The sequence below is a fragment of the Apium graveolens genome, chromosome 7 (genome assembly GCF_009905375.1).
Source record: "Apium graveolens cultivar Ventura chromosome 7, ASM990537v1, whole genome shotgun sequence".
NCBI classification, from domain to species: Eukaryota; Viridiplantae; Streptophyta; class Magnoliopsida; order Apiales; family Apiaceae; genus Apium; species Apium graveolens.
Window position 1 is genome coordinate 129203999 of NC_133653.1, and position 12142 is coordinate 129216140.

The 12142-nt window shown below is 34.8% G+C and overlaps 1 protein-coding gene across 1 annotated transcript; it reads left to right on the top strand.

The window, feature by feature from the left end:
• The first annotated feature begins 8135 nt into the window (after positions 1-8135).
• LOC141671976 (uncharacterized) lies at positions 8136-11339 on the top strand. The gene is made up of 5 exons (XM_074478447.1): positions 8136-8440; positions 9303-9608; positions 10094-10177; positions 10347-10476; positions 10861-11339. The coding sequence occupies exons 1-5, from the start codon at positions 8223-8225 to the stop codon at positions 11134-11136; spliced, it is 1014 nt and encodes a 337-aa protein (XP_074334548.1). The 5' UTR covers positions 8136-8222; the 3' UTR covers positions 11137-11339.
• The last annotated feature ends 803 nt before the right edge of the window (positions 11340-12142 follow it).

A 12142-nucleotide genomic window follows, 5' to 3' on the forward strand; every position in this document is an offset into this window, starting at 1 on the left:
TTATGAAGTGGTACCTAATGCTGATGTGTTTTGTCATTGAGTGTTGAACTGGATTACCCGTCATAGCAATAACACTTTGATTATCACAGTAAATAGGGATTTTAAAGTATGTTAACCCATAATCCAGTAACTGATTCTTCATCCAAAGAATCTGTGCACAACAGCTTCCTGCAGCAATGTACTCTGCTTCTGCAGTTGATGTGGAAATTGACTTTTGTTTCTTGCTAAACCAAGAAACTAATCTGCCTCCAAGAAATTGGCAGCTTCCACTTGTGCTTTTCCTGTTAATTTTGCATCCTGCAAAATCTGCATCTGAGTAACCTATTAGCTTAAAGTCTGATTCTCTAGGATACCACAATCCCAGATCAACTGTACCCTTAAGGTACTTGAAAATTCTTTTCACAGCTGTTAAGTGAGGTTCTCTTGGATCTGCTTGAAATCTTGCACAAAGACATGTAGCATACATAATATCAGGTCTACTAGCAGTTAGATAGAGTAGTGAGCCAATCATACCTCTGTAATCAGTAATATCTACTGATGTACCGGTATCCTTATGCAATTTTGTTGCAGTGGCCATGGGAGTGGATGCACTTGAACAATCTTGCATTCCAAATTTCTTCAGCAAATTTCTGGTATACTTGGATTGACAAATAAAAGTGCCTTCTTCATTCTGCTTGACTTGAAGGCCCAGAAAATAGCTAAGTTCCCCCATTATACTCATTTAATATCTTGACTGCATCAGTTTGGCAAAATTTTTGCAAAGTCTGTCATTTGTAGAACCAAATATGATATCATCAACATATATCTGCACCAAAAGTAAGTCTTTTCCATGGTTGAGGTAGAACAGTATTTTGTCAATAGTTCCTCTGTTAAATCCACTTTCCAGAAGAAACTGAGCTAAAGTCTCATACCATGCTCTTAGAGCTTGCTTAAGGCCATAAAATGCTTTATCAAGCCTGTAGACATAATTTGGAAGTTTTGAATCTACAAAGCCTGGAGGTTGTTCAACATATACTTCCTCTTCCAATTCTCCATTGAGAAAAGCACTTTTCACATCCATTTGAAAGACAGTAAACTTTTTGTGAGCAGCATAAGCCAAAAATATCCTTATGGCTTCCAATCTAGCAACTGGTGCAAATGTTTCATCATAATCAATTCCCTCCTATTGAGAATATCCTTTTGCAACCAGCCTTGCTTTATTCCTTGTTATTATGCCATCACTATCATTTTTGTTTCTGAACACCCACTTTGTACCAACAACAGATCTGTTCTTTGGTCTTGGCACTAGGGTCCAGACTTTGTTTCTTTCAAATTCATTTAACTCTTCCTGCATTGCCTGCACCCAATCAGCATCTTGAAGAGCTTCTTCAACTTTCTTTGGTTCAGTCTGAGAAAGAAAAGAATTATAAAGACATTCATTTGATGTAGCTGTTCTAGTTTTGACACCTGCATCAGGATTTCCAATAATTAAGTCAGGTGTATGTGATTTAGTCCACTTCCTTGCAAATGGAAGGTTTTCTCTAGAACTGGATGTTCCCCCATGATCCATGCTGTCTTCATCAACATTTTCTGATGCTGCCCCTGAAATTATGCTCTCTGAGTTGGATCCTTCAGAATTTGAGTTTCCAGACTTATCAGAACTTGGCTCATCAGAACTTGATGAATCAGAACTTGAAGAGCCAGTTGTAGGTTCTGATGCTTCTTGAGATGTGGTAGTATCTTCAGTATGCTCCCCCTGCACAGGTGCATCTTCCTTTGGCATAGTCACCACAGTTTCAATAATATCAGAGTTTGCAGTATCAGGATTTGGATTGTTAGGATTAGACTGTCAGGATTTCGACTATCAGGATTTAGACTGTCAGGATTTACAGTATCAGAAATTAAATCTTCATTTTCAAATCTCAGTTGATCATGATCATTGAAATCTTCAAGTCCAGTAATCTTCTTATCATCAAAAGAGATATTGATAGATTCCATGACAACCCTTGTTCTTAAATTGTAGACTCTGAAGGCTTTTGTGAAAAGTGGATATCCAACAAAAATTCCTTCATCAGCTTTTAGATCAAATTTGGATAGCTGTTCAGGATGAGTCTTAAGAACAAAACACTTGCATCCAAATACATGAAAATACTTCAGATTTGGCTTCTTTTTCTTCACCATCTCATATGGTGTCTTTCCATGCTTGTTAATGAGTGTTGCATTCTGAGTGAAACAAGCAGCCTGCACAGCTTCAGCCCAAAAATAGGTTGGTAGCTTTGCTTCATCAAGCATAGTTCGTGCAGCTTCAATAAGAGTTCTATTCTTTCTTTCAACAACTTCATTTTGTTGTGGAGTTCCAGGAGCAGAAAATTCCTGCTTGATTCCATGGTCTTTGCAGAACTCTTCCATGATCAAATTCTTGAACTCAGTGCCATTATCACTTCTTATGATCTTCACAGAATCTTTGACTAATTTATCCAGTTGCTTGATATGATCAATCAAAATAGATGCAGTTTCACTTTTTGTGTGCAAGAAATACACCCATGTGTATCTGGTGAACTCATCCACTATGACCATAGCATATTTCTTCTTTGCAATAGACATGACATTCACTGGACCAAATAGATCAACATGTAGTAAGTGATAAGGCTCAAAAATTGATGATTCAGTCTTGCTCTTGAATGAAGATTTTCTTTGTTTAGCCTTCTGACATGAATCACAAAGGCCATCAGGAGCAAATACTGATTTTGGCAGTCCTCTCACAAGATCTTTCTTGACTAGTTCATTTATATTGTTGAAATTCAAATGAGAGAGTTTCTTGTGCCAATTCCAGCTTTCTTCAATTGATGCTCTACTTAACAAACAGATTACAGAACCATCAGTACTTGTTGAAAGCTTGGCTTCATAAATGTTACCATGCCTGTATCCTTTCAGAACAACTTTGCCTGTAGATTTGCTTACAACTTCACAGTGTTCTTCAAAGAAATCCACATGATAACCTCTATCACAAATTTGACTAACACTCAGGAGATTGTGTTTAAGTCCTGAGACCAGAGCTACTTTTTTAATGATGATATTCTCCAGATTGATATTGCCATATCCCAAGGTTTTTCCAATGTTGCCATTTCCATAAGAAACACTTGGGCCAGTTTTCTCCACAAAGTCTGATAGCAGGGCTTTATTTCCAGTCATATGTCCTGAACATCCACTGTCCAGAACTAGGATGTTTTTCATGTTGCCCTGCAATCACAAAGACCATTAATGATTAGTTTTAAGGACCCAGACTTGCTTGGATCCGTTGGCCTTATTAAGTTTGTTAACATTTGCAGCGGATTTTGCATCAGAGTTTATGTTAACATATTTCTTATCAGCATTTACACTATCAGACTTTGTATCAGAACTTACACTAGAAGGAACAATGCTAACTTTCTTTAAAGAATGTTTTATTTGATAATAGTCATAGTACAAACTATGATATTCCTTACAAGTATAAATGGAATGCCATAAACTACCACAATGAAAACAAGGATTTTGCGGCCTATATCTAACATATTGACTCTTAACTCCTGACTTTGAAGGTAAGGAGTTTATGTTCTTATTTTTCCTGCAAAAAGAAGCCAGATGGTTAGAATTTCCACAATTATAACATGTTTTTCTAGGAGCATTAAAAACAGGCTTGTAATCATTACTTTTATTCTCACCTTCCTTTCCATTCCTATTTATTCCTAGGTGACTTTACCTTGTTTGCATTCTTAACATCTTTCAGTTTATGCTTAAGCTGCTTCTTTGTCATTAAGCCTACGTTAACTTCAGTTGGCTTTTCCTGTTTTAGTTTGCCAGAAGTTAATTCCTCTTTAACTTCTGATTTATCAGTATCAGACTTTACAGCTACAAACTTAACAGGTTTCAACTTTGGCTTTTGTTTAACAACTATAGGCTTAATTTCTATAGTTCCTTTATCATTCTTATCATCTCCATAACCTAAGCCCTCTTTCCAGTTTCCACTACTTAACAAATTCTTAGTTGTTCTGCCAGAGTTAGTCCAAGTTCTGATAATCTCTCTTTCCTTTTCTAACTCAGTTTTTAGAGATTCATTCATTTTAAGTACTTCATCCCTAACATAAAAAGCATCATCTCTATCTTTCTGGGTTTGATGGAACATGACTAACTCTTTTTCTAAATAATCATTCCTCTTTTTACAAGCAAGATTTTCAGAAGTTAATCTTTCACATGTTAAAGTTTGATCTCTATAGCTAATGAACATGATTTTAAGATATCTTCTCAACTCATTAATATCATCAGTATGAAAGGCATAAGTAGTTTGAGGTACCTTTAACTTAGCAGCATCAGAACTGCTATCAGCATTTTCCATAAAGGCATAGATTTCCTCACTTTCAGAATCTGAAGTGTCTGTCCAGCTTTTCTTCTTTGTGACAAGAGCCTTGCCTTTGTCACTCTTCACTTTCTTGCAATCAGGAGATATGTGGCCTTTCTCACCACAGTTGTAGCATTTGACATTTGTGTAATCTCCTCTGTCAGACTTCCCTCCCTTGCCTTCAGATTTTCTGAAACTCTTCTTATCAGAACTTGCACCTTTCCTGGAAAATTTCTTTCCCTTCCTGAATTTTCTGTATGCAATTCTTGTGATTCCTTTCACCATAAGAGCACACAGCTTCATCATCTCTTTATCAGCATCTATCGCAGGCAAGCTTTCAGTTTCTAAGTCATCATCACTATCAGAACTTGATGACTCAGTATCAGACTTTATGATGAGAGTTTTTCCTTTGCCTTTCCTTGAGGTAGTTGCTTTGGGAGATTCCTCCTCAGCCTTAAGAGCAACTATCCTTGACTTTCCTCCTTTCCTCTTGCTTCTTTGTTCCATCTCAAGTTCATGAGTCTTGAGCATCCCATAATTTCATCAAAAGTTGTTTCTTCAAGATTATAGTTGTCTCTTATAGTGGTGGCCTTCAAATCCCATCTTTCAGGAAGTGCTAACAGGAATTTAAGATTAGAATCCTCAATATCATACTCCTTGTCAACTAGTGACAAATCATTCAAGAGTTTGACAAATCTGTCATATAAATCAGTTAATGACTCATCAAGCTTTGAGTCAAAGTTCATACTCTTGAGTGAGTATTGTCTTCCTGTTCTTCTTAACTGATTCGGTTCCCTGGCATCTTGTCTCCAAAGCATCCCATATCTCCTTTGCAGTCTTGCAGTTGATTACCCTGTTTGACATTACATTATCAATAACACTATGCAGCAAGTGTCGTACCTTAGCATCCTTAGCAATTGAAGAGATATCTTCAGCAGTGTAATCACTCTTCTCCTTTGGTACAGACTTTGCTGGTTGACCTGCAACTACAACAACGAGTTTGGTTGGCTTGTGTGGTCCTTCATTGATTCTGCCAAGATATTCTGGATCAGTAGCTTCCAGAAACATAAAAATCCTCACCTTCCATATGGAATATTCAGATGGTTTAAGAATGGGAACTATAATAGTCTCATATCGACTATGGATTTGAGTCTTTGGAGGTTCTTCAGTTTTGGTGGGCTTGGTTGGAGTTTCTTCTTCAGACATGATTGTTTTTGGATCTTAAACTGTTTGTATGTTAACAGATTTGCTCTGATACCACTTGTTAGGTCACACACTGTAGAAGGGGGTTGAATACAGTGTTTATCACAATCAAATCGAATTAAAGAACTCAAGTAACAGAAAACAGACTTTATTCAATATAATAAACTCTGTTACAATATGGAACTGTCCTCTCTCAGTGATGAACAAATATCACGAGAGCTGCTAGGGTTACAATGAATATTATTCTCGATAATGATAACACTTATAGTGTAAACCCTATGTCTGTGTTTATATACTACACAGTTACAAGATAATTGCTAATTGATATGGAATATAATTCTGTTTCCTAAAATATATCAATCAGATATCTTTTCTTCCAAGTATTCTATTCTTCATAGAATTCCTTCTTCATGCATATCTCTTCTTGCGTTTGTCTTGATCTTCTTTCCTTTCAATCAGTCGCATTCCTTATCTGAAAGTCTCCTTTAAGTCCTGATATTATCTTCTGATAAATATCTCCTAATAACTTAAGTTCTGACCACTTAAGTTCTGACTTCAGTATAAGTACTGATTTCCAGTTAAGTACTGATTTGTCATGTTTAAGTAAGATCTGAAAACTAAACACAAATCATATTAGACATGACATTATTAAATATATCTAACAGAATAAACTCAGGAAGAAGATCAATTCCTGATCATGCCTCAGAGAAAAGTGTAGCAGTTTGGATTTAAATTATACTGTTCTAGGAAAAATATTCTAAGTCAGATATCGATAAGTCACATATCAAGAGATATCAAGAAGTCTATCGAGAAATCCAAAATGACTTGTAGAGAAGTCCGATGAGATATCGACAAGTCAACCTGCATTTATAGATCTCAGACATCGACAAATTAAATGTATATGTAGAGAACTAGAGATATCGACAAGTCATTTCTTCATGTAGAGAACTCAAGATGTCGACAAGTCAAAAGCCCATGTAGAGAACTGGAGATGTCGACAAGTCATTCTACATATAGAGAACTGGAGATCTCGACAAGTCATTTATATATGTCGAAAACTTGAGATATCGATAAGTCATTTTACTTATCGACATGTCACTTCTCTACAAGACAAAATGAGACCTCGACAACCTATCTCATAATTCAGAATATAGACAAGTTCAAAATTCAAGATTATTAGTCAACAAACAATTCATACAATTCATTCACTGAATTGGAAAGACTACAAAAGTAGCTTGAAGAATACAAGATCAAGGGTCAAGATTCACTAAACAAAGGATGGTCACAGACCTACAAGATTTTGCACAGATTTGCTAACACCAGAATTGGAAATAGGCAAGATAACTTTAGAAAATGTGTTAGTACATTTTAGTGCAAGTTTTGTAAACCCGTGTTGTAGGTCTATGAAGCATGCACAGGTCCTTAGTTTAGGAGGAAGAAAAAATTCTAGAAAATCTTGTATTCTCTCTCAAAATTTATAGCGGGGTCTTATTTCTAAAAAAACAGATTTGTAGCAAAACAAATTTGATTAATACAATCAAGTGAGTTTTTGATATCTTATTTTGTTAGTTTACTGTCAAACAATTTATCTCTACAAGTTCATATCTGCTTTGTTCAATCTAAGCCAAATAGTTTCAAAGTTAATTAAAATTCAAAGAAACACATTCACCCCCTTTATGTTATATTTCACTACACTCAATATCTAACAAAAGTATTACATTTTAACACAAGATTTTTATGTATCTCTTAATTAATTTGATCCCCAATTTGTATTGTTATTTAGTTACAAAATATTTGATTTAAAATTCAAAAATTGACATTATTCAGTGGAGATACCTTTCAGTGATTAATCAGAGATAATTTAATTAATTAAATAATAATATATAATTTTATTTCAATTTAATTAAGCTTTCATAAGATTACAAAAATAATATCACATATCATTAATTCATATTTGATATTTAATTGGTTAATACATATTTTTTATAGTTGTGTTATACATAACAATTATTACTTACTACTTAGTAGCTAGAAAATTGATACTTATTTGTATATAAATTAGATATAAATTCGTGATTTGCTAACATTAGTTACATACCAAATCAAGTACAGGAGATTGTGATATGAATGAATCGATTGAGCAAATTTTCGGGAGAAATAAGAGTTATTTAATTGAAACTTATTATTAGAAATTTAAATAACTGTGCGAGGATTTAGTAGCGTACGATAATCAATATAAGTCAATATATTATTAAATATTATTTGTTATTTTAATTTCAATTTTTTTAAAAGTAATTTTTTTTTATTTTTCACCCTTTAACCGAGTCGGCCGATTTTTGACTCGAATCGACTAATTTTTAACAGAATTGACTGACTTTTGACCGATTTTTATAAAAAAAATATACTTTGACCCATTTTACAGCTAATCAAGATGAAATACGTCTGACGATTTTTACAATACCATAAAAAGTGGATAAAAGAATAAATAAAAGATTAAATTAAATGATAATGGAGCAAATTTACACTAGTGAGAAGTTACTTTAACTAGGGGATTTGTCTAAAAAAGAAGAGAAAAAAAGAAGGGGAATGTGTAACGGGCATCTAATGTAGTAATTGAATTCACAAACTGAGAGACAGATATCATTATTAGATTGTTGGGTTTGGCATGGCGAGTAAGGAGGAGGTAACAGCAGCAGCAGCAGCAGGAATGTCAGATTATGAGAAGAAGAGACTAGAAAGGATTAAAGAAAACAAAGAAAGACTTGAAAAATTGGGTATTTTAGCTCTCGCTAACAATCTCAAACCTCTTCCTAAACCTAACAAGCGTCTTAAGCCTACTCCATCTGCTAATCCCCACTCTTCTCCTGCTAGAAGATCTTCTAGGTATACCTTACATACCCCCCCCTCTTACCTTACCATACATTCCATTTTTATATTTATTGTCATTTCGTTTCCCGCCAATTGCTTGTGTTCCTCTTCTAGTATTACAACCACCGGGGTTTTTTTACCATTGTTACATATTTCACATTCTCTCTCTCTCTCTCTCTCGCTTATGGGTTATTTTTTTTTAACATAATAGGTCTCCTAAATCTCATCTTTTTCTCTTATTTTAAACCCTAATGTATTGTTTTTAAGAAAAATATAGTGGGTGGTGTCCAGTTTGATGTTGTAAGAATTTCGGAGCATAGTTTTAATCTAATCTATGATACCATGTCAAGTTATAGGGTTGGATCATTTATTTTTTGACACTCTATGGCTTTCACTACAACTGGATTACTTTGAACCCACTTTTGGTGGCTGTATAAGCCTCAGTGTTCAAATTATTGTTTTTTTAAGAATATCAGGACTATGAGGGTTTAAATTCAATTGATCTCACACTATCGTAGCTTGTTACTTTACCTGCATCTTCAAGTGTTACTTTATGGCCTTATTTGAATCATGTATCTCTTACATGTTTTTTTTTTTAAAAATTTAAGATAATTTTCTTGATGCATTGCTTTGCTTGGTCTAAAATATGTTACAATCAAGTATATGAGCCTTCCATGTATCTTGCTGCATCTACTTTGGCTGTCTTTGTACATTTACAACAAAAACTTGTACCAAATGTAATGGCCACGTGGACGCAGTTGGGTGTTTCATGTGTTTTCAAGTTTCAATTTTTATTGCAATTTGGTTGGAGATAAATGGAAACTACGTGTTTAAGATATTATTAAGTTCTTTTACTTCTCCTTAATGATTTGATTAGGTTAACTGCAGCAGAGAGGGTTGATTATTCAGAAAAGAGAATAAGTGCGCAATATGTTTTAATTCCCGTGCCAGAGAAAAAGAAGAGGGGCAGTATTAGGGTTTCAAAGTCCAGGATAGGGAGGAAACACTCAGATGACGAGGAAATCTGTATAAAAAAAAGTTTCAATCCTGAGGTTTACACTGAAGAGCATGAACGGCTTTTGGGTGATTGTAAGATGGTGTGGGATTTGGATGTTGATGGATATGATGAAGATGGGCAGCGCATTTATGATCAATTTGAGGGGAAGCATTGCCATCAATGCAGGTATTGACTTCAATATGTCGAATTGATATGGTCTAGTTTAGTGTGGTTATGATGTCAAATGAAGTATCTCGTTTTTCTGAATACTAGGATGACTGGAAGGGTAAGATAAGAGGCCGGTTCTGAAAACATTGTTCTACAAAAGCTTTAAAAAATTCTTCTTTTAGTGGTACTGAATGTTACTCTATATAGAAAACTTTCTCTCTTGCTTAACATCCTATTAATTAATAATATGGTCTTGAGCGATGGTGATATTATTTATCACATGAGCTACATTTATAAAATGAAGCTCAAGATGCTGTACTTTACTGAATGATTTTCATTCGTCTGTAGACTCTGTGCTATATGTGTCTGACCACGCCTCTTTTCGTATATTGTAAAACATTATACAGTATTAGTTGGCACTTGACAAAGGAAGTACTTAAAATATTAGTTTTTCATCAGTTAAGAATCTAAGATACATGTTTGTATGACTGCTAATGTTGCAGGCAGAAAACTCTTGGTCATCGTACCAAGTGCAGCAAATGCAAGGCAGTTGAAGGGCAGTTTTGCGGGGATTGCTTATTTACTAGGTGGGGTTTAATAATTGCACGTGTTGCCATGGAGCATAATTTGTAGTTATCTTAACATTTTCTTTACTATGCAGCATCTTTTGATAAGTAGACTGTTAGTTTGAACTTAGGGTTTGAACTGTGAGTGTGGTACCAGGCCAGTGGTAATTTCCTTTTTTACTTTGTGCAGATATGGTGAGAATGTTGTAGAAGCAAATGAGGATTCGAGCTGGACTTGCCCTATTTGTCGGGGAATATGTAATTGTAGTCGATGTCGCCGAGCAAAAGGATGGGAGCCTACTGGTGACATATATTTTAAGGTTAAGTTCGAGGACCTTACATTACTTAATTGGATTGATGTTTTTTTAGTGGCTGTAGTCTTGTTATGTTATAGCTCCCTTCTTTACGAGCAAAAGGATGGGAGCCTACTGGTGACATATATTTTAAGGTTAAGTTCAAGGACCTTACATTACTTAATTGGATTGATGTTTTTTTAGTGGCTGTAGTCTTGTTATGTTATAGCTCCCTTCTTTACGTTATCAAACAAGATGCAGTGTTGCCACTGAATCAATGTAACTATCTTGGATTGTAATCTATAGGTTTGTTTGGTTATTGAGACGATGAAAGAAATGGTGCATATGAAGAGACACATTTCATTTTTTAAAAAAAGAATTAGCTAATGCATATTTTCCATTAATGTTCAGGTAAAAAGGCAGGGGTTCAAGTCTGTGGCACATTATCTCATTGAAACTCGAATGGAACACAAAATCAAAGATCCGATACCTGAAGAAGGGTTGCAAGTAAGTGCAGAGGGAGAATATAAACTACTAATCGATGTTGAGCCTTCTCAATCAGATCACAACAGTGTGTTAGAGATCTCTGACAACAAAAAAAATGGCGGGACAGATGAAGATTATTATGATGCTACTGATTCTAAGACTCATGACTCGAGTGGAGATGAAAGTGAGGACTCCGATTAGCCAAGAGCTTGACTTGAATTGGTCAGTTATGTATATATTAATCAATTTGGCACCTAGGTAGGGTTCACCATGGAAAATTAGTGGTGAATAGTGCAGTTAACAATTGATATTTTGAAGTACACGTCACGTCGTATTTTGGGGACATTGTGAAATTTGCCTCTCTCTCTTGTGTCAAGTAAAAATTAGTAAATGTGTTTCTATTACCGGTGGTTCAAGAAGTAAAATTTAGTTTGACAGATGAAATCCATGTTTGTTTCGGTTATTTCATCAAGTTGGTATATTATTTAAACAAGTTAGGAACGAACAATGCCACTTTTTAAAACCTGCTTGACCTACGACGAAGACCCTTTTTTTCAGAGGAGCCTAGGGGAGAAGTCGATCCATTGTTAGTTCAGGTTTTGTGATATGTTTAGAGTGCACGCCGGTTAACTGCTCAAACTTATTGGAAAAATGTGTAGTATTTAACTTGCCTAATATCTCATTTCCACAATGGAGAACAAGCGAACATTTTTTTTTTTTTTTTTATGTAATGGCGGACCTCAGTCTATTTACTCTTTCCATTTTAGTTGATCTTTAATTTTTTTTAACACATAGAAGTGTACAAAATTAGGAGTTATACTTGACATAAGTTTATAAATTTGTATTTTATTTATATTATTAATTTTTAACAATCTTTTATGTAACGACCGAGAATTTTGCGTCGTAATTAAGAAAGTAAAGTATGTGTTATGTGATGAGATTATGTGATTAAGTGGTGATTATTTGTCTTATCTGTATACTAGAGTTAAGGAGCGTGAATAAAAATGTTCCAATTTAAAGAGTCAGCTTAGAAGTCGAGCTGTGGTTTCGGGCCGTCAGGTAGAACGGAACCCGTCCTAGTATGAAAATTTAATAATATAAAATGTGAATTATATGTGAAGTGAATGAATAAAGTATTTCGTCTTAAGAGACGTGTTGATTGGCAAAGATAATGAGAAGCGTAATCGAAACGCTGAGCGTCGGGCCG

Excerpts from the sequence above, each read along its gene's own strand:
- LOC141671976 (XM_074478447.1), top strand. The coding sequence starts at position 8,223 with ATGGCGAGTAAGGAGGAGGTAACAGCAGCAGCAGCAGCAGGAATGTCA. Across the intron at positions 10,178-10,346 it reads GGGGATTGCTTATTTACTAG|ATATGGTGAGAATGTTGTAG; the intron begins GTGGGGTTTAAT and ends TACTTTGTGCAG. Across the intron at positions 10,477-10,860 it reads CTGGTGACATATATTTTAAG|GTAAAAAGGCAGGGGTTCAA; the intron begins GTTAAGTTCGAG and ends ATTAATGTTCAG.